The 24380-nt window shown below is 39.2% G+C and overlaps 1 protein-coding gene across 14 annotated transcripts in view; it reads left to right on the forward strand.

Annotated features, from left to right (window-relative positions):
* Positions 1 to 20772, forward strand: part of PHF21A (PHD finger protein 21A) — a 127942-nt gene extending 107170 nt beyond the window's left edge. For 11 of the 14 annotated variants that reach the window (XM_042038712.1, XM_042038708.1, XM_042038705.1 and 8 more), the window contains 10 exons: positions 1705 to 2001; positions 3710 to 3808; positions 4888 to 4939; positions 5754 to 5833; positions 6280 to 6340; positions 8717 to 8880; positions 14988 to 15143; positions 16776 to 16851; positions 17184 to 17287; positions 19160 to 20772. In XM_042038712.1, coding sequence (XP_041894646.1) covers positions 1705 to 2001; positions 3710 to 3808; positions 4888 to 4939; positions 5754 to 5833; positions 6280 to 6340; positions 8717 to 8880; positions 14988 to 15143; positions 16776 to 16851; positions 17184 to 17287; positions 19160 to 19414 — 1344 coding nt within the window. In that variant the 3' untranslated portion in view covers positions 19415 to 20772. Of the gene's footprint in view, positions 1 to 1704; positions 2002 to 3709; positions 3809 to 4887; positions 4940 to 5753; positions 5834 to 6279; positions 6341 to 8629; positions 8653 to 8716; positions 8881 to 14987; positions 15144 to 16775; positions 16852 to 17183; positions 17288 to 19159 lie in introns of all 14 variants that reach the window. The other 3 variants (XM_042038716.1, XM_042038718.1, XM_042038717.1) reach the window with 1 other exon arrangement.
* The last annotated feature ends 3608 nt before the right edge of the window (positions 20773 to 24380 follow it).

Raw genomic sequence — 24380 nt, forward strand, 5'->3', positions numbered from 1 at the left:
CCCCCCCCCCCCCCCCCCCCCCCCCCCCCCCCCCCCCCCCCAGGAATATATGACCTGTAAGGAGAGATCAAGGAATATGGGCTCTTCCAGTTTGGAGAAGAGGCTTTAGAGAGACCCTAACAGCAGTGTTACTTCCAATATCAGCAAGGAAATAAAGAAGAAGCTGGAGACATTGGTGCTTGGCAGGAAAATTAGAGGCAATGCTCATAAATTGGAACAGGGAAGTTTTAGACTGCATATAAGGAAACACTTCTCTCTTTGAGGACAATTAGGAGTGGAAGAGGCTTCCCAGACATGTTGTGAAAGCTCTGTCCTTGAAGTTTTACAAGACTTATCTGGACAAAGCCTTGGGCCACCCAGTCTGCATTTAGTGTTGGCCCTGCTCTGAGCAGGAGGTCAAATTAGAGACCTCCTCAGCTGCCTTCCAGCCTGTATGAGATTGTGTTTATGAAATTTGTGTATGATGATTATGTATGATCCTGTTTGCATCAAATGAGATGAACCCATGGAATAGGTGTCATCAAAATCAAAGCATCACCCAAGGCCTTAAATCGCTCTAATTGTTGCTTGCTGCTCATGAGCAACAAAAAGGAAAAATGAGATGTCTCTAGATTATTCCCAAGTATTTCTGTATTGCAAGAGAGAGTGACCTCTGTTTTCAGGTGAGTAATAAAACTTGTGGTTTACTTTTTTCTTCATGGTTTGGGAAGGACAGAGATTGCTTCTTTATGTAACAAAAAAAAATATCTTGGATGAACTACTTAATTTGTAGGAAATAAATGGTGCTGTGAATAAAAGTCTAAATCTTTTGGAAAGTGAGAAAGGAAAGTGAAGGCTGGTATCTGATTAAGATTTGGGTATGGTGAGATCTGTTGGAATGTGACCTAGTTTTTCATGGTAAAATGCTTTATGGAGTATTAAAGGCAGATAGGACAATAGGAATCAAGGAAAAGAAAAGCTTTATTTTTAAAGTAATGTGCTTTACTTCTTTACTCTGTAATGATATTATAAGGCCATTGTTGAATACAAACTTAACAATGGGGACAAGAAATAAGGAGGTATTGGTGATGGAGTTTTGGAAGATTCTTGTGGCTCTTTTCTTTCTTGTGAAATAAGAGAAATGACTGCATTTACCTGTACCTTCATCACTTTCAGTAAGGGATTAATATATAATCTTGCCACTTTTTTGGCTTATCAAGATTGGTTGTGCAGGTATCTAAATAACATATAGAGTTGACAAAAATAACAGGTATTGGCTGAAAAAAACAATTACTTGTTTCAGGGCACAGTCAACTGTTCATAACTTCTTGGAGGTTCATTACAAAGCCCTGAAACACTTTTAACATGAGCACCTCAGCTGTACCTGTAAATATTACATGGGTTTTTTGGCTTGTAAAACCAAGATGTTAATTTAGATACAGTAAGGCATTTGGCAATAAACATTCAGTATAAGTGTCTGTGTATCCAAATACCATTTCAGGGACAGTGACTATATATGCAAATGTTATGGATGGGTTTTATGTAAGTAGGCTTTAAAATGTGGTGCTTTTTTCTCTTAACATACTTAAGACAGTATGCTAAAATTACATTATCTAAAAAAAATCAAGCAGCCTCCTTCAGATTATACAGGATGAATTGAAAGACTTAGTAAAAAGTTGATCTGAAATACTGACATACAAATTTATCTTTCTTTTATTTTTGTAGGTTCGACCTAAACCGGTTGCCCAAAATAACATTCCTATTGCCCCTGCACCTCCTCCAATGCTTGCAGCTCCTCAGCTTATTCAGAGGCCTGTGATGCTGACAACAAAGTTCACACCCACCTCTTTACCCAACTCCCAGAACTCCATACATCCAGTTCGTGTAGTTAACGGGCAGACAGCAACCATAGCCAAAACTTTCCCTATGGCACAGCTCACCAGCATCGTGATAGCAGCACCGGGTACCAGGCTTGCTGGACCTCAGACTGTACAGATCAGCAAACCAAACATTGAAAAACAGGTACAGATGAAGTGTCTACTAATGCAAGATACTGGGTTTATTGCTTTACTGTGCAGGTTTGGAGAGAATGACAACCAGGGAGAAGTTTTCAGTGGATGCTGGAGATATTCATGTTCCAATGGCAGTACAAATTATGGAATGACTTGCAGCTCTTGGGATAGAAGTTACCATTGCCTCTAATATGGGCCATTGGCACCTTTTTCTCCTGCTTCAGTGTTTTTATGCTCCCTCTACTGTTTAAACGTCAGTAGTTCATAAGCGGGCTACGTGCAGGGTTTGACTAGTATCTTGGAGAACAAGTACAAGCTGAAATCCATCTTCATATCAAGCCCTTTTGTTTTTCAAAGGGTGGTTATGTGAAAGGCAAAAATTGCACAAAATTCTAGGGATATTTAATAGGATAAATGGAGCCATTTCTTCCGTGATCCCTTGATCTTGCGATCTTGTGATTGGAGGCAAAATAGTCTCACTCACCTTCTGAAGTCTGATAGTTCCCTGTGTCTAAATTGGATTGAATGAACAGAAGGGAGACCCTCAGAAGCAGAGAATTCTGTATATTTAGTTTTAAAGTCTCTCTTCAGAAAATCCTTCTGTAAAATAAATTTACCTAAGTCAGTGTGGATTGCAACTGAGAGTCCTTGCCAGTCCATTCAAGTAAAGCAATAATCTGATTCACTTTTAACTCTTTTGTGTATTGTATATTAGTAATAGTGTAACGCTGTATACTATGTTACATACTATAATACATAATATTGATGTAATTTATATAGATGATAGTAGTATATCTGTCATTTATAACTCTTTCCTAGACTAATGTGCCTTCTTTCTGCTTTTGAAATACTTATGGAGACTATGAAAATCATGTGCATGAAAGATGTGCTCGTGCTCAGTTCTGCTTGTGAAGTGTCAAGAGTAGGTTCTTGCATACCTCGGGGCTGTTCCACAAGTTACTCAGCAATGTGTGCCCTTTTCATGTGATTTGAAGTTGTACTTCTACAATACTCGACTTTTGATGCCTGTTCCTTTTGATGTCAGCAATATTCATTTGCTCTTGAATAATTACTGGCAACTACAGAAAAACGTAGAAGAATGGTGATGGTTTAATAATACATGAATTTTCTGTATAGTTTCTCCATATCATAAAAAGAAAAGTTTGTCTCTCTGTAGCTTACCTCACTCAGTTTATAGCCTCAACATCCATGCTATAGGCTGAGGAATGTCATGCAGAAGATTTATGACTTGAGAAAAGAAAAAGCTTCAGAAATATCTGAGATTGAGGGATTCAGAGAGACAGTTTCTGAGCCATTCATAATTCTATGAAATACGAAGACTGAGGAGTGAGAAGTACAAAATGTGCCATGCAGAATGGTTTCTAGGTGGAAGTCTTGATGGGATGAGTTTTCTTGAAGTGTCTATTATTCCCAGGCGTTTTGGTGATTTGAGGATGATGATTTGAATTAACTCTTGAAATCGCTGTTATATCTCGTGGGCTGTGTGGGTAATGGATTGGTGACAAGGCTGTTTCGTTCTTTGTTAAATGAAAATACCTTATTTAACATTCTTCTCACATCAGATTCCTCAATTAAGTACACTTCCAGCTCTAAACATTTTTTCTTCTGTATCTGTGAAAGTATTTTTTTTGCTTTAATAGTCAAAGTAAAAAAAGTCATTCTTATCACTGAATGAGAGAAACACTGCTTTCTTTCAGACTATTAAACCACATGTGGAAACAGAAGAGAAGCAAACAGAAAGTCGTACAGTTACTCCACCTGCTGCACCGAAGCCAAAACGAGAAGAAAATCCACAGGTATCAGAACATATCCAGAGCTTTCTTTTAAGAAAAGAAAAGGACACTGTCCTTCAGAAAATATTTTGTTCCCTCAAGACTTCTTACCTTAACATTCCATATGTTCCTGTTGGACAGCAGTAGTTGATAAGGGTACAGAATACGAAATCTAAATACATATAGTGCATTGCGTTTTTCAGTTCTGGAATACATTTGGCTTCTGATAGTTCTTTTGTAAGTTAGAAGATCATAGTTTCTCTGTGACACTTCCTTCAAAGAGGGGTTCAGATTACAGTGTTGATTGCCATTCCTTTGCGGTTTTAGACTCTGGAGTTATTCTCAAAGCTGAAGAAATGTTTGTTTTGCTTTATAAAATATTTGTACTCTGGTGAGCAGGATGGAAAGAGTCACATATATTCACATTCTGCTCATGTTTTAGTCCAGTTTAGTTTGGGGTGAAAGAGAGGTCTGAATGGCCATTTCTTAAAACCTTTCTGCCATGAAGAGCTTTGGAACTGATTACAGCTAAATGCTCTGCTACATTTGTTTCTGTAGATGGATTCAAATTGACTGTTGTGTGAGCTCTAACTGTTGTCAGTTATACAACAAAATTCTGATTTTTACATGTCTCTGCATTTCCTGCATTAAAATTGGAATCCTCTAAGAAAGCCATAGCCCTTAGCAAATAGCAAGTCTAAGCTAGAGTTGGCTCCTTGTACTTCACAATAGATGGAGAATGATCTTAAACTAGCAATATTTTTCTGGCAATTGAATGTGTTGGTATTTTCTAATAGTCAGTTCAGTGCTGGAATGGAAGTAAAGAAACTGCTCTCTTGTTCCCAGCTCTGCCAACTATGTGATCATGAGCAATGGGCATTTTCCAGTGTCTCAGTCTAGGTTCCCATCTAGAAAATGGGACTCTTGTCTATCCTCTTTCAAGAAGTTTGACGTACATGAATGAAAAGTGATTTATAGAAGCAAAGCATTACTAAAAATATTTTTGGTGCTTAGTTACTGATCAATTGCCTTTAAAGGGCCTAAATGATGTAACTCATCCTAACAGTTGTACTTTTCATGATCTTTTTTCTCTCCCCTCACAGAAACTTGCCTTCATGGTGTCTCTGGGACTAGTTACTCATGACCACCTGGAAGGTAGGAAAAATGTCTTAGTTTGGTTCTTGAACTCCTGATTTCATGGTCTTTCTGAATTGGAAATAGGGTTCCAACATATTTCTTGTATTAAATGCAGTATTTTCTTGCACAGTAGTACCTTTGGGATGTCTGTACTCTTGGTCTAACTTAGTATGTTGTGCATACTTTTTTGTTCCTCTTATGACATTGAAACAAAGCAGTTATTTATGCAACAGAGAGCAGAGGTTGGGAAGAAAGTGTATGCTCTGATGGTAGGAAAGAAATCTGTGGCAATACCAATGCCTTCTGGACAACCCCTGTACCTGCAAAGATACACCATGGATAATTTTACTGTAACCTATGTCTAGATTTTTTCATTTATTTCATTATTTCATGGGGCCGTAATTTGTAATGAATGAGTTAATGGATTATAATTTGATTTATAATTTAAACTTCTAATCCTATATATTGAAAGACAGCCTATCATTTCAATGGCTTGCATATTCCTGTACGGTATTTTTAAGTATCAGCAAGGTTACCAGAGGCTTGTTTTTAGATCCCAGTTATACTTACCATGAGTTTAAAATGTCTTAGTCATGGACTACTCGGTGAGAAGAAGGCAATCATTTCATTAGTTACTTGAGCACTGTATTTGTATTCCTTGTCAGCTCTTATTTTTCAAACCTTCAGTAGTTATAACACAGTTGCTTATACTGGGAATGACTGGTGTTCTGTAGGAATCTTTACAGCTCTTCTCACGTGCAAACTGAATTCTGAGGACTTTATATATTTCTGAGATCCGTTGTTTTCTAACCTGAATGTTTTATTTCGCAAGAAATCCAAAGTAAGCGACAAGAGAGGAAAAGAAGAACAACAGCAAATCCAGTGTACAGTGGAGCCGTTTTTGAGCCTGAGGTATTAATATTTTGCTGGGGGATGCTGGTATTCCTATTCTGATCTTGACTGTCTTTCTAATATCTTGCTACCTTCTAAGCTTTCTGAGTTGTAACTTGAAAGGCAAGCTATCATTTATAGTTCAAAAAGCCATTGCAATGACATGACCCTCAGATTTTTAAATAGTAAATACACTGGGGTGTTCTTCTAGTACTCACGTCTTTTTCTGCCTTCTCCTTTCTAAAGCTGACGTCAAATGGCAGTGTGTGTTGGTCAGCTTATGTATCAGCCTGAAGCAGTTCGGATGTCAGAAGCAGTGTAAAAAAGCTAACCCTTCTGAAGGTGTGCTTCAGAAAACACAAAAGCCAGTAATCTCACTTAGTGCTTACTGTGCTGTTCCTCAGCTGCTTCATGCAGTTATTGCCAGAAATGTTCCCCAACAGAAACTGTTCCTTTCTTCCCTGCAGCGCAAGAAGAGTACAGTGACGTACCTGAACAGCACAATGCATCCCGGGACACGTAAAAGAGGTGAGGTATACCCAGACCATCTCCCCGCCCAATGCCTCTTCTTCCACATTGCATTTGTAGTCCCCATGTTGATTTGAAGAGCAAAACAAGAAGGACTCTACAGTACTTCATTTGCCCAGTAAATTTCCATGGTAGGCAAAGACCATGACTTCTAGGGATTAGCATAGCAAGTTCTATAAGGCAGCTCAATGTTTCATTTCAGTTTCATTCTCAAAAAAAACCAAACAAAAACCACCCAATTTGCTAGATAATCACTAGAAATGTAAGATGTTTGAACATCGTTTGGTGATATGAAGCTGCTGTCAAGACCCCCTTGTTAATGACTAGATTGTATTGTTACTGTCAAGAAGACAGTGGTTATGGAAAAAGCATCTGTGCCCTGAATAGGAGAGGAAACTTAGTGTCACAAAAGCCTTGTTCCCCACTGGGAGTAGTGATGGGTCCTTCAAAAGAACTTACCTTGAGCAAGAAAAGCTATTGTGCTCATACTAAGCACTTTAACTGCAACCACAGTGCCACTTGTCCTAAAATGAGAGATGATCTTATGCACTATTATTCAGAAGAAATCCTTCTGTAGAACAAGTAAAATTTTAAGGCTTAGATTATGGTGAAGCAGAAGAGCATGGGAGAAAATGTGATGCTGTTATTTGTACATGGCATTGACCACACCTATCTGACAATCTTTACCTGATTTTTGATGATTTTCTGCACTCCTTAAAGACTCCTAATACCTTTTCTATTCCTAAGTTTTCTGTCTAAAAAAAGTAATCAATCAGATTAAAAATAAACCTGTCCCACCTAGCACTGACCAGTTCCACTATCTTTTGGGGGTTTTGGCTGCAAGATAAAATATTAATTTGTCATGTTGTCTTCTTGATACATGTTTTCAGTCCTCTGCAGCTATGCTGTTTTTAAATAAAAGACATGTCTCTACTGCTATCCCCTAATAACATTAAATGCATTTTTAAAAATTATATTATGTAGATTTTAAATAGGGTTTTTGCATTTACTCTGTGGATAAGTAAATGTTCCTTCTAGTAATGATTTCTTAATTTTATTTTAGACCTTATTGTGAACAATTACTGTATCAATGAAAATGACTGCATGCATTTGTACTTGATACTCTCTTAGCCTGTTTTTGCAACTGACTATTATACTTTCTGGTTTTTTCCTCACACCCTGTTGTGAGCCTTTACATTGCATCAGCACCAAATTAGTAGCACATGTTTTCAATTGACAAAAGATTTGAAAGTATACATTTTTTTGGTAATTTAATACAGCAGTATATTGAGTGAAAAGCTTTTGTAAGCATGTGCCCTTGAGAGCTTTAGTTTAATTATAGATGGTGCTGAACATGTCAGAAATTTCACCCATGGACATCACTAGCAGAAATGCATTTCCAAGGACATACTTAGTTCTGGAACATATCCAGACCTTAAATGCAAGGTTTAGCATGTTAATAGGTATAGACTGACAATCTGTAAACATAAGATCTAGGGAATTATTCCTAGATCCTAACTCCTTTATGTTTACATATCCATAAATTACCCTGGAGAAGGAAGGCAGAAATGATGGTTGCATACTGGGTTTTTTGCTGTCTTGCTTTGCATTCATAATTTTATAAGAATTGTTATGAAGACATTTTGCACATCTGCTAATCTAAAGCAGTATCTAGGAACTGTGCATAATCACACGTACTTGGCTGAGAAAGTCTAAGAAAGAGCACAGAATTTGGAGTGGGTTACAGTAGAAGACCAGTGGTAGGTTAAAACTGATAGTAGTTATGGGTCAGACAACAATTAGGTAGCCTAATTTTAAAAATGTACCAGTAGGGTGGAAAGTGCTGATCTGTGAACTAACAGGTTTAAAAAATGGGAAGAAAAGCAGGGGGGTGGTGAGTGTTGGCCTCTGATAAAGGACTTAACCTTTGTGTAGATTTATGCTGGCACTAGAAAGATAGGGAGGTGTGGGATAACAGCAGAAAGGATTTAATAGTAGTTATTGTAGCTTCTGTGGAGCTTTGATGCCAACATGTTTTCCCTAAAAACTGAATAGCCTCATTTCTAGGAGTAGCACCTGTCCCCATGCTGCTTTTTTGGGAATGATTCTTTGACCCTCTACAGAGCTTATTTCTATTTCCTTCTGAAATACATCTTTTAAATGTTCTTTCCTTGCAAAATTCTACTTAAAGATTTCTAAAAAATGTTTAAATCTTTGCTTCTGTCCTTCCACTTGTAACTTTTATATTAACTTCCTCTCTGTGCTGCATCATTTCCTTTTTCACGCTAGCCAATGAGGACCACTGGCCAAAGGTATGTAAGATCATTTTTCCTTTCTTTTTTTTTTTCGTTTGTGTTCCCTGTTGTTAATATGTAGGTCGTCCACCTAAATACAACACGGTGTTGGGGTTCGGGGCTTTGGCCCCCACGTCCCCTCTGTCCAGTTATCCTGACTCCCCTGAAAATGAAAAGACAGAGACCACATTTACTTTTCCCGCAGCTGTTCAGCCTGTGTCCCTGCCTAGCCCCAGCTCCACAGACGTAAGTAACTCTTGGGGAGGGGGTTACTTTTAGAAAGTTATGCAAAACAGACACAAGGAAAATCATTGCAGATTTTGTTTCTTTAATCTCATTCATCATTTGTCCTGATTCAGTGCAGCGAAACAGTCCAGCATTTTTTAAACACCGTTCCCTTTTTCCTCCTGCACCTATGTTGTTATCCTGTAGAGATTTTATTTATAACTCCTCCAGTGGATTGAAACATTGGGAGGCACCAGGCATGCTAGATGAGCTCATTTCCTTTGTGTAGTGTCTGAGATCTTGTCTGACTGAATCGAATCTGTCATCCATGAAAAAGGGCCGGGGGGTGGCGGGAGGGGAAGAGGAGAATGAAAAGTATTAGTTAGAGGCCATAATAACAAAAAGTTGTGTTTCTGTAATGAGAGAAGGATGGAAACTGCTTCGTCGTGCAGAACAGTCAGGAGCAGCATTTGCAGCACTGATTTGGCAGAAAGTGTGTTGTGACTGTTCGGTGGGGGTAAAACAGTTCTCAGGAGCTGGAGTGTACTTTCATTTAAGTGCTTGCTTTTTAAAGACTGGTATTTACAGGGCACAGCTTAAGAATCAAAAGGTGCTTGCTTTTTCTTCATGCCAGTGCTACAAACTCCTTCAGCAGTCCTTCTTTTAGAAAAGACATTGTCACATATACTTGAAGCCCCACCATTTGAAATGGCCTTTAAGGAAAAGTTGGTTGTTTTATTTTCATCTGTATAGTTGCACCACTATGAGAACATAGACTGAGAGACCAACTGACCACATAGAACAGGGAATAGAAACCAGTTCCTTGCCACTGTATTTGTTCTGCAGAGGTAACAGGAATAGAAGTAGTACAAGTGTGTGTCTGAAGCACTGAAATAAATAGATGCAATTCTGATACCCAGGGAATATGCATGTGGAATCACAAGGTTCTCTTTTATATAATCATTTTTGAGTGCAGGATAGCACTTAACTGCAAAAACCCTTTCCTGATGGCTTAATGAATGGGACTGTGGGACAGCCCCTCATGGATAAGGTGGGACAGCTCCATCTTTGGGGACTTTTAAAAATAAGCAGTACAGATAACTTGCAAATATGCTGAAGAGCACATATTTTACGTTGGCCCCAAGAGAAGGACTGGATAATGTGGTGGGGGTCTTTTCCATCTCTGATGTGTGTATACTGCTGAGTCGTCTTCTACTGTGTAAGAGCTCTCAAAAGAGCATGATGAGTTGTTGCCCTATTTTCTGCAGTGCCTGATGGCAGCAAGCTAAATCAAGAATAAATTTCTGTACCATTCAAATCTAGTTCTGAATGCCCTTAATTTTCTGAATTAGGATTGTATTAAGGCCTAGGTTCTGGATTGCTTTAATATACATTAATTAATGAAAATTGAAGTGGTTTAAAGGAGACAATGGAAGATTACCTAACAGGTAACAAACATTCTGTTTTACCTGAACATACCATAATACAGAACAGTAACATTCTTTCCCCTATAAAATCATATATAAATCCCTTTTAACATTTCCAGGCAAAGCATTTTGTTTACGATTATGCGACAGAACTAATATTTTTAAAGAGCTTGATTTTTCTAAAGAATTTTATACCAAAGTCACATTCAACACATATTCACTTTCAATTGGGCTAATTTGGTAGAATTTTCAGAAATACTTGGTATTGAATTCCATTTAATATAAAATACGTGTGCAAGTAGAAAATATATTTCAAAGTGCTCATAAATTTTTTAAAATTTAAAATAAACTATGAAACAAAATCTGAATCTTCAGAGACAGCAAAATATCAGAAAAGAGGTAAATATCTGTTCTTCATCACATCTTATAGTTCTTGCTAATTGTAAAGAAAGGAATGGTTTCCAGTCACCATCATAAGATGGAAGGTGTTCTTCTTTTAATATGTTTTCATAAGATTGCTGTATAAGCTTGTGCACTCACATCCCTTTTTTGTGATTTGGTTTTCTCTATTTATATATTTGTCATGCTGCATGCTTTTCCTGTCTGAGTTTTGAGAACTTAGCAATACTTGTAAAAATCTTTAACATCCTTGGCTGGAAAACTGCAATACAGTGCTGGAAAAGTACTCTGTACTTAAACAGCAGTAGTACGAGTCATGCTGGTGGTGAAGACAAAGAGGAGGATTAGTTCTTTGACATTTAAGGACCTTGCAACTCAAATCAATGGAGAATACAGTATCCACTGAAATGCTCAGGCCACAGTTTATGCCAGGTGCTACCATTGAGGACAGCTATCCTGCCTGTCACCAGCAGTCTTTTCTCATCCCTTAAATGCCTCATGTGTCCTGTGTTGTTTCAGCACAGACATATCTGAGGCCACGTAGTGATCTGCATCGGGGAACTGACATAGCTAAAAATTCTTAGTCTTAGCCAGGATCACGCCCTAATCCAGTTAATTTTATAGACACAAATGTTCTTGTGCCAGCTTCATGCAGGGTGAAATGAATAGGCATACAGAGAAATCAGGAGAAATCAGGATCACTTCTTTTGGCAGTGAGGCCGGGCCATGTCATGTTGAAGAGTGTCTACACTGTTAGTAGATGATGTGAATATAGAAAAGTCTCTTTATTCTAGATAGGACAGAAAATGTTTTCTGTAGTTACAGACTCTGATTTGGAACTTTTGAACACTTAAAAAGGAAAACACAAGTGCATGCCTAAGGAAAGGGCTATTTCAGAAGTCTCAATTAAAATAATTGAGCAGTTCATCAGACAGATAAAAAAAAAAACTGCAGCTTTGCCTATCTTTAAAATGTTTTTGCATTAAGGGTCTAATTCCTATAGGCTTTAGAATGGAAATTTGATTTAGCACTTGAGTAATCTATGTGTTTAGCCACCCTATGAAAATTGCAAATCAGGCCAAGCACTTGACATCAGGCACAGTGGACCAGAACAGCCTTCTTGAATTTCTCCTGAAATGTTACTCTCTGAATGACAGGGAGAAATTTTGAAAGGAGGATGAAGCAGAAACTTAAGATGGTTTTGGTGATAACGATGGAGGGGTAGAAAGTAGGACTAGAACCTGGGAAAAGGAAGGAAATAATGCAGTAGGCAGGATTGAATAAAACCTCTTTTTTTTCTCTCTCTCGCCTTTTTTTTTCTTCTATCGGCAATTGTCTATGAGCCGCTTGGTTATGTGTGGTTCTCCCTCATGCAGTAGTGGCATATTCACCTGGAAGATGGCAATTGCCTTTGAAGGTCAATTACTCAGCAGTAAAAATTGTGCAACAATCTCCATTTTAGTGATGATTCAAGTCTTTGGTCACAAAATGCCTTTTTTATTAGTAAACACATCAAAACAGTGTTTCAATTGAGAGGAGCATTGTAGAACGTTCAGATTGCAAAGTAAAGCCTGTAAAAGTTAGGAAATGCCAGAATTAGTATTGCTTCTGATAATTTAATTCACTTACATCATACACTATGATCATCTTTATTTATATGGTCATGAACAATTCCTGTTGCAGAATATTTCGTTTTCCCATGTTATTCCAGTGAAATGTACATATAAGTATAGATATTACATACCCAAGCACAAAATACATTTGATACTGTATTATTCAGTTCTGTTGCCTAAAGCCAGGCCCTGCTGCTCTAGACACTTTATCAAAATAAAGAAAACTGTTAGCTGTCCAGAAAGCTTAAATTTATTTTCCTGGTCCCTTGTGAAGAGGAAGTAGAGCAGAAAGTGACATTAAATCACCTTTTATGGTATCTGTTCTGAAATTATTCTTCAGTCACTTCAGCCTGTAGCATGTCAGAGCAGCCTCAGTGAGCTCTGCTCTAGCCTAAGTTGGCTGGCTGTAGCCTACACAAAGCTGCTTCAGAAGCTTAGGTTAAGTGGGGTGCATGTCACAACACCAAATCCAGCCCCCCCTTAATGCATATATTTATTAACTAAATAATAGTAAGACCTGGGGCATTTCTTTGGAATCAAACACTGGCTGGGATTTTGATAAGGATGGTTGTTAATGCTGAGAAAATGCCCTGAATTTTGCATTACCAAAAATAGAACTGTGAAATTTGTGCATGTGTGTTGTCATCTCCATGCATTCAGCCACACTGCACACTGATCACCTGTATCACTACAGGCTTTGCAGTATTCAGCTGAATTTGGTATATTCTGGGTCTAAATTTTTACATGTCTCCCCGTCAAGAAGAAACAGCACGTCTCTTTTGTAGGTCTCTTTCTGCAGGGTATGAGACATAACAGGTTTGGTTTTCAGCACACCAGTAATTTTGCAGTTTGTTACCAAGAGCCATTGTGTAGTCTGTGGCAGCTAAAGCATCTTAAGATACATAAGTCTCTAGAACAGAATTTTTTTTCTAAAATAAGAGAATTCCCCTCTTAAACTTTTCCTTATCTTGAAGAGGATTTTATTTTAGCTTATATAACATCTCTTACCTGCTGCCTTTTCCTTGTATTCAGAGAATGCATGATAGAGGGAAAGAAGTTCTTCCAAGCCTGGTTACAACACATCACTTCACAAGAAGCATGAAATGTCACTCATTTAGATCTTCATTTAACACTGAGGAACTCTTTGGTGTTAAAGGATGAAGTACTACTATAACTCAGCTCTCAACAGTCCCTGGGAGTTATGGATCCGAAACATGGCACTGAAAATTCACTAAAGATTGATCCTTTACAAAACATGAAATCAGTGTTAGCCTTGGGAATTAAGAGTAGCCTTCCCTTTGAAGAAGGGCCTCAGCAGCAGTAGAGCTGGGAAGTAGAAACCTGAGCAGATTGCTCGTGTGTCATTCTTTTTACATGTGTATTATGATATCCATAGTGGAGATTACTGTAATTTTTCTTGCCTGGCACCTTAATGCGTGAGTGCATGGCCAAATCTGCTATCCCTCCAAACTGATAGAAATTATTTGCACACGTGAATAGATGATCTGTGCAAAACGAAACCTTGCATACGCTGGTATTTCATACAGGGGACTGTGTACCCACAGTTCTACTCAACACACACATCTTAAAATTGCAGTCTTGCAGATCTAGGGGGAATGTGTGAAACTTCATTATAAGTCAGTGACAAGTGTGTACTTCAGACGCCAGATGGGGCCTTGAATATGTGGAGTTGCCAGGATAGCCCCGTGGTCAGAGGAGAGGGTGGGCTGCCCCTCGCTTCCTCTATGAATGCCGAGCCGTCTTTCTATCATGCCTCTTTGTTCAAATATCCGAAAATCAAATCAAAACAGTAGAAGAGAGAAAGAAGAAAAACAAACAAAAATCAGACCTACCTTTTTGGGATGCTAATGGCTGTAGGAAAGATTTCTCTCTGATGGAAAGGCAATAGTAACTAAACCTAGTTGTTTTAAAAGGCACAGCCAGTCATGTTTTCAATTCTTTCTTTAAAAAAAAAGTTAGAAAATCTCTCTTGGTATTTTTTTTATCCTGGCTCTCAGTCTGTGTTAGTGATGAAACAATCCACTCTCTATAGAGAATAAGAAAGTTTTGAGTCACAGCTGTTTTGATGCTACTTGAGGTAGCCCAAGTGAAGTAAAAAGAATTGTCTCAGAACATAATTCATTCTATTCTTTTTCATTTAGAAGCACAACACCTTTTCCTTACGGTTTCATTTTTAAAGGTGACCTAAATATTTGACAGTGTTATTTTAAGTCACTCAGTTCTTACATACTATTACTGGCAAGAGACAGCCTAATCAGCATTCCTGGAGTGGAGTTGGGCTTACATCCAAAAATCAGGAGGGTTAAGGAAGTGGGTAGCTCATCACTTCAGGCAAATAAAAAGATCAGGGTAAAGAGGGAATCTTGAAGAAAGGCTATGGGGTAGCAGTTGTTAAGAAAAGCTATGGTAATAAGTGTTTGCTGTACCATTTTGCCTTGGGAGGACAGAGGGAGTGTTTGGGAGGACAGATGTCAGTGTTTCTGACATCTGGCGTGGTTTTCCTGTTTCACAGTCTAAAAAAGGCTTGACCTTTTGGAATCCCCTTAGAAACAGTTAGTGCTGTAAACTTTGAATTCAACTAAGATGTAGATATCAAAGGCCAAAGTTCACTTTTTGCCTTCTCTCTCTTGTGTTCTCTCACCCAAACCCTTTCCCCTCAATTTTGTAGGGTGATATCCATGAGGATTTTTGCAGCGTTTGCAGAAAAAGCGGGCAGTTGCTGATGTGTGACACGTGTTCACGTGTTTATCACCTGGATTGTCTGGACCCGCCTCTGAAAACCATTCCCAAGGGCATGTGGATCTGTCCCAAATGTCAAGACCAGGTATTGTTTGACAGACAGGGAGTTATGTACAATGCATGTGAGGACTTTTTGGTGTTCAAGAAAATAACCAGATTGCTTGGGTTACTTAGGCCAAGAGCCTGACACTGAACAAATCTATTTGATGTGCAATAAGGCTTGTGTGAATTTCATTGAATTATTACCTCTGTTGGAATGTGTGCTAATACAAAACTGTCGGGTCTTGCTTCCAAATTTGGGTCTTTATTTGTTACCCTTACGTTTTTACTCTTTTTCTGGATCAAAGTATACAGACTTTTGGGAAAGATTATCTACAACCCATAGAAATTCTGCTGTTCGTTTTAAGCTCATTGTTTCTTCAAAAGTTATTAGTATATTCTTCTGGACAAATAAATAAAACATTTGCACAAGCCTACCTCAATAGATAGAACAAATATAAGCCCCTGTTTGCTTATATAAATCAAACATCAGAAAGGTTGTCTTCAGTGATCTCTTTAATAATATCATCCACCATCAGTATAATGAGTATAAGAGAACAGTTTCGTGGTTCTTCCTTCCAGATCACTCTCTGAAAATGCACAATTGAAATGAGCAGGTCTTATTTTAATATTTTGTTGATAATTGCATTGCGATTACAAGATAAAGAAGTAAACTATTGTATTCCTAACCCTTCCATGGAGCTCCAGAAGTTGCAAAGGATTGCTGATAATAGGCAGGCTGAAGCTGCGTCCTGTCTAATGCAGTACATTGCTTGGTCACCCTCATGGCCTTTGGTGTGCCAGGTGGTAACATAAGGAAACAGCCTGACCTACGATGTGCTGCTCAGAAGAATGAAAATGCAAAGTTCAAGTGACTTGGTCAGTAGTTGCCAGAGAGGAGGGAGCATTATGACTTGGGTGCTCCTGCTCTTGCCTACTCTCATTTTATCCCTCCTCTTCATGTTTCTGTGATAGCTTCCAACAAAATTAGGGAGGAAATTTGAGTAGCCTCACTGTAAACTGACCAAGTCTTCTGTCTTCTGAGACACCACGCTGATCATGTACTAAAAATATGTCTCTTTCCTCTGAAAGTTTGTTAGGAAGCAAAATGTAGGAAGCATCCGAAAGACATAAATGGTGCTTACTCTTATAAAGAGACTTTGACAAGTCTATTAAGATGATTCTGATAAGAAGGGGTGATAGGACAATTTAATGTTTTACTAGCCAGGAAGTGTGATGTTTGAATGTATGGTGTGGAGACTAGGCTGCAGCATGAAAAATTTTTTCCCAGAAAAACTAAGATCAGCAATTTGTCTGAACCATGAAGTAATGTTTATATCTCCTGGCAAGTTTTGAGTTCAGGTATATTATCTTTTCATTCCTCTTTTAAGTTGTTCAGTATCATTAGTAGACTTTATTTGTGGCTATGGAGGGAATTTAAGAAAATGCTGATGTTTGTAAGAAATAGGCTTGCTTTGTAGGAGCCACAATACAGTTGTGAATAATTCCTTCTGTTAAATCTCAGATCAGGTCTGTGAAGCTTCATGTTAACAGGGCTGAGGCTAATGATAGCCATGAAAGAAAACCCTCAGTCTTTCCCTCTTTCTCTCTCTCCCCTTTTTGCTTTCTCTGAGGCAGGTTTTTTACCAGCTAAATCTCTATGAAAATTTTCTTTCAGATGCTAAAGAAGGAAGAAGCAATCCCATGGCCAGGAACTTTAGCAATTGTTCATTCGTATATTGCATATAAAGCAGGTAAGAAAATTATGAACACTTTTCTTTCACTTTTAATAATGGAAGATGTTATTTTGGGAGTGGGATAGAATGGTACTTCCTTTACAAAAGGAAATTTTGTCATACTAAAGGAAATAACCTTAATTACTAGTGAAGTGAAAATAGCAGTCTAAATATTTCTTAAGCTTGTCATGCTTGTGTCTGTAGATAAAATTTTGGGGGTGATTCAGTGCACAAGCTGTTAAGCATTGATTTAAATATAATTCCCCTCTTTATATGAAGCAGTGTAGACCTTCTATCCACTGTTGTAAGAGAAATATTTTTAATATTCTGTTTAATACTCTGTTTTGCAGCAAAAGAAGAGGAAAAACAGAAACTACTTAAATGGAGTTCAGATTTAAAACAGGAAAGAGAACAACTAGAGCAGAAGGTCAAACAGCTCAGCAATTCTATAACAGTGAGTATTGTCCTCCCAAATAACCCTTCACCTGTGTTCTGGTGCCACAAGGCAGGGAGAAAACTATTATAGAGTGACTCCATATGCCAGACCTGTCATCCACTGGATTTATTTAGAATTGAGTGAGCACTTTCTGTTGCTTTTTAGGACTTTGGGAAGCAGGAATGAAATAAAGGCAACATACACTTATATTGAGTCTCTTACACATGATCCATGCTGAACATGTAGGTAGACATACAGTTACATATAATATCAGCAGGTGACAAAAGTGACCCAGAGCGTTTTTGTCTGTGGGCAGTAGATTGAGTCCAATTCTCTAGTGGCTCACTTAAACAAGAATGGTTGGGCCTCTGTGTGTAGTGAGAGTTACAGCCTTGGTGCACTCTCCAGACCTTTCTGATGCAAAAGTGACCATTTACTCACAACTGACTCTCAGGACCTTGATGTGTTGCCTTGGCAGTCAGCAGCTGGACACTGCACATACTTCAAACCAGAAACTATAGTTTCCACCTTAGTTTATTGCAGTAATTGGAATATACATATTAATTTGGTCACTCTTCTCACCTTAATATGCAAATCAGTCTCTTGAGTTGCCAGTGTAAAGTTTAAGCTCCTCATTGGTGCAGCCCTAGTCAGTATTACATAATGAAAAAAAGCAGAATCTGCTATGTGGCAACATCTGTAAGGCTGCATTCATAATTGCAGACTTTTCTTTTTAGATACAGATGCACTTTCCAGGCTCCTGCCTTTGCCTATTAGAGCAAAAGTGTCCCATGTTTACAGACCACTCAGTGCTGTCAATACAAATAAAATGCTTGTGAGGTGCTGGTTGGCAGTCCTGGAGATTGTCACCTTCTGGTTAGCAGTAGCTGGGTGTAACCTGAGCAGCAGTAGGCAACTCACACTGTTTCTCAGCGATGTACCGAGGCAGATGCAAGCCCTTAACATGAGGGATTGGCGGTGGGCAAGGAGAATGTTTATACTTATATTGGACCTGTCCAAAACAGGCACATTAGGTCTGGATTTTGTAGTGCTATTGTGATGCCATGAGCTGCATGTGAAAGTAGTAAAGCTAAAACCAACAGTGTCTGGAGATCAGCATGGATAAAAGATTTGAACAGTGTAGGAAGGTTGCCGTCTTCATGTAAAAACCTGAGTGTAACAGACATAGTTACTGTTTCCTCATTTTTGTGAGTTTCAAATATACATATAAGCAGTTTTTCACTCTTGAAACATCATTTGTGGGCTTTTTTTAAAAGTCTTACCCTGGCTCTTAGCTGATGAGCTGGCTATGTTACTACCACTTCTAAGAGAATGAAGTGGCCACAAAATAAGGTTTTCAAGTGAAGAGGAGTTTGGTTTCCTTTTCAAGTGCCCTTTTACTTATTGAGAGAAGGAAGTGATGTTCCTGCTAAAATGTATGTGAAAGCAAAGGCTGTATCCCATTAATGGTTTGCACACACACTGTCAGCAGTCAGCTGCAGTGGGATGCCTGAGCTTGCAGATCTGAGCTAAAGAAATTTCAGTAATGTAATACTAATAGAAAAAATAGTAAGAACATACACATGAAAGTTTTCCTTCAAAAGAAACACAAAAGGATAGAGCTGTCTGTGTTCATTTGCACACCTTGGAATGAAAGGGAGCGATACCAGGTGACAGCTATGTCTTGGAAATTTATTTCCTCAGCCTGCAAATGTGAATTCTCCTGTGAACACAGCCTAGAGACTCTTTTTCTTCTAGGCTGGAAAAGTGAAATTGCAGCTGCAGTCTTTTCTGGGTACTTACATTTAGATCTGTGAACATCATATTCCTTCTCTTACCTCCTTTCATTCACAAGCTTGAACTTATTACTGCTTTTCTGTTTTGCTGTAGAAATGCATGGAAATGAAGAATACCATCCTTGCAAAACAGAAGGAGATGCACAGCTCCTTGGAGAAGGTAAAACAGCTGATCCGCCTCATCCAAGGCATCGACCTTTCAAAACCCATAAACTCTGAGGTCAATTCAGTAGCCATCTCCAACGGCATGGACTCCACTAACAATACTAATGCTGCCACCTCCACCTTAGCCCCCTCCCCTTCCCAGAGCTGCATGGTGAACTGTAACAAGGGCGATGAGACTAAATAACACAGTGAAGTTAAGAAGGAGCCAAGGGAGGTGGCGGCGAGGAGAAAGAGCAAAATAAAGAAACTCTAGAAAAGCAAAACTGGATTTCTTCTGGAAAGTGCAGAATTCTTTAGTTCTTTGGTTCCAGAGAGAGCGTGAAGATGCTTGTGCCAGGCGGCACCGGAGTTTGCCAATTGATCCTTCTTATTCTGTGTGTACATGCGAAGTTTGGATCATGTTACATGAATAGTGCCAGCTGGGGGTTCTTTGCCAGCACCATGCCAAGTGAAATAATATATTTACTCTCTCTATATTTTACACCAGTGTGTGCCTGCAGCAGCCTCCACAGCCACTATAGGTTTGTTTTATTTTTGTTTGGGGTGAGGAGCAGGGATAAGGGAGGAGAGCAGGTTTCAAGTTCCTATTTGCAGAACAGTTTGTTTAGCTAGGGGAAAACAAAAACAAGTCCAAAGAGCCTATGGGCTTTTCCTGTTTCTAAACTCTCAGTACTATTAAACCAAAAAACCAGAAATATAAATTATCAAATCCCAGTGCCCAGAAGGGACAAGTCTATCAAATAAGCAGTATTTACTATTGTTTAGACAGGAGATGTACAAAAGGAAAGGAGATGGACTTTTCACTGAGTAACCAGCACATAGAATCATAGAATATGCTGAGTTTGAAGGGACCCATCAGGATCATCGAGTCCAGCTCCTGGCCCTACGCAGGACACCCCAAGAATCACACCATGTGCCTGAGAGCCTGTGGGTCCTCACACTCATCCAGAAAGTCTGTGTTGGGAATGGGAAAATAGAGGGCCAGAATCCAGGGTCAGCTTGGAGCACTGGATGGAGGTGTCCCAAGAGAAAATGTGCATCAATTACTTGAAAATGAGATTCCATCCCTTTTCTGTATTTATAAACAACAAAGGTATCCTGAACAAAGTAGCACATAACCCAGATGTGTGAACTCAACAGAGAAATGTCCTTTTCTTTCACTTCCTTTCTCTTCTTTTGGTAACAAGAACTAAATAAGGAATAGAAAAGCTGTTTTTCAGGCTGACAGTCTAATTAAAGAGGTAGATGGGACCTTGCATGGTATAGATTAGAAGTAATAGTGTCAGTGAGATACAGTGAGTCTTTGTGAGTCCTTGTGTCATCGTTTTGGGCACTGTTTTTTTATGCAAGGGCAAAATCTTTGTATCTGGGGGAAAAAAACCAACTTTTTTAAATTAAAAAGGAAAATAAAAGATATTGAGGTCTTCCTAGTGTTACTTAAAATAAGATCAAGGTAAGAAACATTGTAAAAAAAATTACAAAAGTGCTATTTGTTTCCTAAACAAGTGATTTCTATTAAAAAGGTGTCAGAACTGGAGAAAATGCTGTGTACTTAGAATTTTTTAACACAGACTTTGCTTATTTATGATGACATTCTGCTGTGTTTGTGTTCTAAAATCTAATGGGACAGTTTCCATAGGTTATACCATATATCCACTGGCTAAAGTCTAAAGAGAATCAAATCCTACAGTGCTGGATCTCACCCCACCTGGAGGATCTCCCAGGCTTGTCTCTGCTGTTACCATCTCTCTCCCATTCTTCCATGTGTTTGTAACCCAGAGAAAAGCAGCTGGCAGTGTGCTTGTTTAAGGCTTTACTAGTTCTGTGCTATAGACTGATTCAAGCTTGAGAATGAAAGACATTGAGTTGGACTGAAGTCGCCCTCCGTTATCTCCTCTTGTTTAAGAAGTTCATCTCTAATGTATAGTCTTTTCACTCTAGACAGCAGAGCCTGCCTTGTGCTTCCTGATTGTGGGGTCTGGCTCAGTTTAGGGTGCTGATTCCGGTCACATCGGGTTGTGTCCCAGAGCTGTCTAGTTTCCCTTGTGCATATACACATTTGGGCAAAGCCCATTTCCACTGGAAGTACTAGGAAAACTCCCTTTGCTTCCAGTGGGAGCAGAGTTGAGCCACTGCACACACGAGGTGAGGCAGTGTCCCCGGTGTGGTGGCCTTGAGAGCATGTGTTGGGTGGCGAGGCAGACCTGCTCAGCTGTTTGTAGTGCAAGATAGAAAAGCTTTGCATTTCAAGGATGCATTTCTGAGCAAGTGAATACTCCAGACACTACAGAGCCTGAGAGGGTTTCTTTGCTGCCCCAGCCAAGTGGGCTTCTCTGGGGTTCTTGGAGCTGTTTTATTCCCTCTCCTTTAGGTTGCCCTTCTGCCCTCTAAGGACTTTTATTCCTTCTGTAGGAGTGTGCACTATTTTCAGCTCTGAGCTCAGAACTGATATCCTGAGTTCTCACATTTGTCTCAGTTGGGAAAGTGACTCTTACTCGCACTTCTCAGCTGAGCCAGTGATAACCACAACTCTGTCTTTTGATGTTTGAGTTCTGTTCTAGAACTAGCAGAGCTGGAAGGATTAGCAGAAGTGACAGGCAAACAGACAGCTGGGCAAACAGCGTCAAAATGGATCATACTAAACATGTCCTTCCATCAATCCAGTTACCAATGGGGTCATTACCATTGGGCAGCACTAGGCCAGCAATCCATAGCATTTAAACAAAGGACTGTCTATGTCAAGGGTTGAAGAGAAAAAAACCTAACTGAACATGAGCCTTCTATAAATTGTGAGCCATCAGATAACAGCCAGATATTGAGGAGAAACTGCTTTTTGGAACATGTTGATCTTTAGTTGAACACCTGGGTGATTCTTAACATCATCTTCTGAAGCCTCGAGCACTCCTGATAAGAGACCATCTCCAAGGATAGGTGTGCTGAGTCTTTGTGGTTCTCATGCTCTTATTTCTGTGTTAACCTGAGCTCTTTTGGAAGAACTGCACTATTTGGAGGTAGGAGGCTGTGCCTGGAGACTTGACAGTCCTTCTGTTTTCTTTGCTGATTCAGGAAAGGATGGAAGTGAAATTCACTAGTAGCCATATTTAAATTTGAGTGCAATTAACCAGCCAGGAGATGCTAAAACAGCTGTTACTGCTTTCCTGAGGCATCTGCTTGTCCTTAGAATCCAAGTAAATAAGTACAGAATTTTAAATCCCTTTTGTTACAGCATTTGTGTTCCAGCCTGTAAAAGGATGCCTTTAGTTAATCATTACTTGGCAGAAAAATGATCTTAGACATTTTGATGCTGCTTAGGTAGTTTTCATTCTCTCTCACTGCTCCTGTTTGGATGCTTTTTCTCCTGACTCTGCAACAGTATCAGCTGATAGGCAAGGAGCATTCCCAGGGCTGCATTGACACTAGCAATGATGCTGCTGTGTAGACACAGTAAATTGGAGTTATCTCTGCCCAGTTACCAACATTAGGGTGGAAGGGGAATTGGTGTTCGCTAAAGATGGAGGAAAATGGGTTTTTTTTCCTAGCTGCTGTAAGAGGTGCTGAGAGGCAGAAGCCAGGATTCCAACAAGAGGTTCCAATCAAGGACAAATTTAAACTCTCTGACAGCTTAAAGCTCAAGCTTGTCTTTTGGGTTTGTATTGGTTTGGGGGTTTTTTCTCATGTAGTATTTGAGATAGAATGGGTTTGTGCTAAAACTTCTGCTCTTTGGGAAGCTGTCATAATAGCTGTGGTTTTGTATTTCTAAATCATCATCAAGATATTAACAAATTCTTATGTCATTGGTGGGAAACAAGTGGCTTTTACATCTCTGTTATAAGGGAAGAGATGAGACCACAAAGGAATCTCATATCAGAGATGGTCCTGGCTCTCAGCCCAGCGCTAAGGGCTTTAAGAAGTCACCCTGCTCCTTTGCTCAGAAACAGAGCAAGTGTTGCAGAAGTTGTTTTTTCCCTTCTCCTTGCAATCTGTTCCTTAAACAGCTGGAAAGCTGTGCTGTGGTCAGAGTGGGAATGTGACCTGGCTACAAGAATTAGTATCATCATTGGTGTTCCCATTGTCTTTAGAACCAGCAGTGGGTTTAGTGCTGTACAAAACGTAGAGAAAGCAACTTCTAGGGATGATTGGAAGGTAGGGTGAGTAGCGTGGCTGATTCTTCCCAGACATCATTAGCCAGGAGTTACCATGTTGGTAGGAGGAACTAATGTTTTGCATGAGCAAAACAGGGCTTTGTTCTATGTTGCAAGCAAGTTTCTGTCAGTGGGAATATGAATTAAAAGCCTGGAAATTAAAGAGGTGGTAATTTTATGGGCAGATCTATTGGTCTTATTGTTGGCAGAAAAAGAATATTGCACTTTATCTTACTAGGCTTAAGAAAGTAAATCTGTATTCCAAATGTCTAGAAATATGAAACCTAGTTCTGACCTCCTTGGCTTCAAATCATCTTCCCTGTACTGTTGCAGAGACAGCCCTGAAAAGCAGCATGGTCAGCATTCAGGAGAATCTGGAGTGAAATCTTCCTCTTAGCTTCACCAAGCTGTGGCAGCCCACAATACAGGGAATAAACTCTGAAATTTCTTTCCCATGTGGATACAGCAGAAAACGTTTGTGAATTTGCAGTGCACGTTTCTCTCTCTTCTTTTCCTCAGCTGGGTTGCACCCTGCCCTCTTTGCTTCTGAAGCACTAATGATGAATACATGCTTTTAATGAAATGTGTTTTTAAAATAACATATTAAGATGCTAAACCAAATTCACTCCTTTACTGAGGGTGTCTCCCAGTGAGCTGCTCAGATAACCACCAAAATACTGGTATTATACTTCCTTGTGGACCACCCTCCTTTGGGCAGAGTTCGTTGTGTCTTTTTAGAATTGTTTTGACCTTTCTTCACCTCCTGTTGTCCTCCCTTGGAATTCTGGAGATCCAAGGCAAGTTCAACTTTGCTGGATTACTGCAAAGAGTTTTCTGATAAGTATGTAGGAGTCAGGAACCTGGAGAAAGAGGAAGATGTTTTGTTGTGCAGCTAATTCATTTGGCACTTAGGTTTGCCTGGCCAACAAACTACCTCAGCAAAGGCCATTCCCAAGCACGATGCATTCTGTAGTTTCTGGCATTCAGAAGTCAAAAGGTCCAAAGAAC

The sequence above is a fragment of the Corvus kubaryi genome, unplaced genomic scaffold, assembly GCF_017639235.1.
Source record: "Corvus kubaryi isolate FWS band 111438036 unplaced genomic scaffold, C.kubaryi_AGA036_p1.0 37392, whole genome shotgun sequence".
In the NCBI taxonomy this organism is placed as follows: Eukaryota; Metazoa; Chordata; class Aves; order Passeriformes; family Corvidae; genus Corvus; species Corvus kubaryi.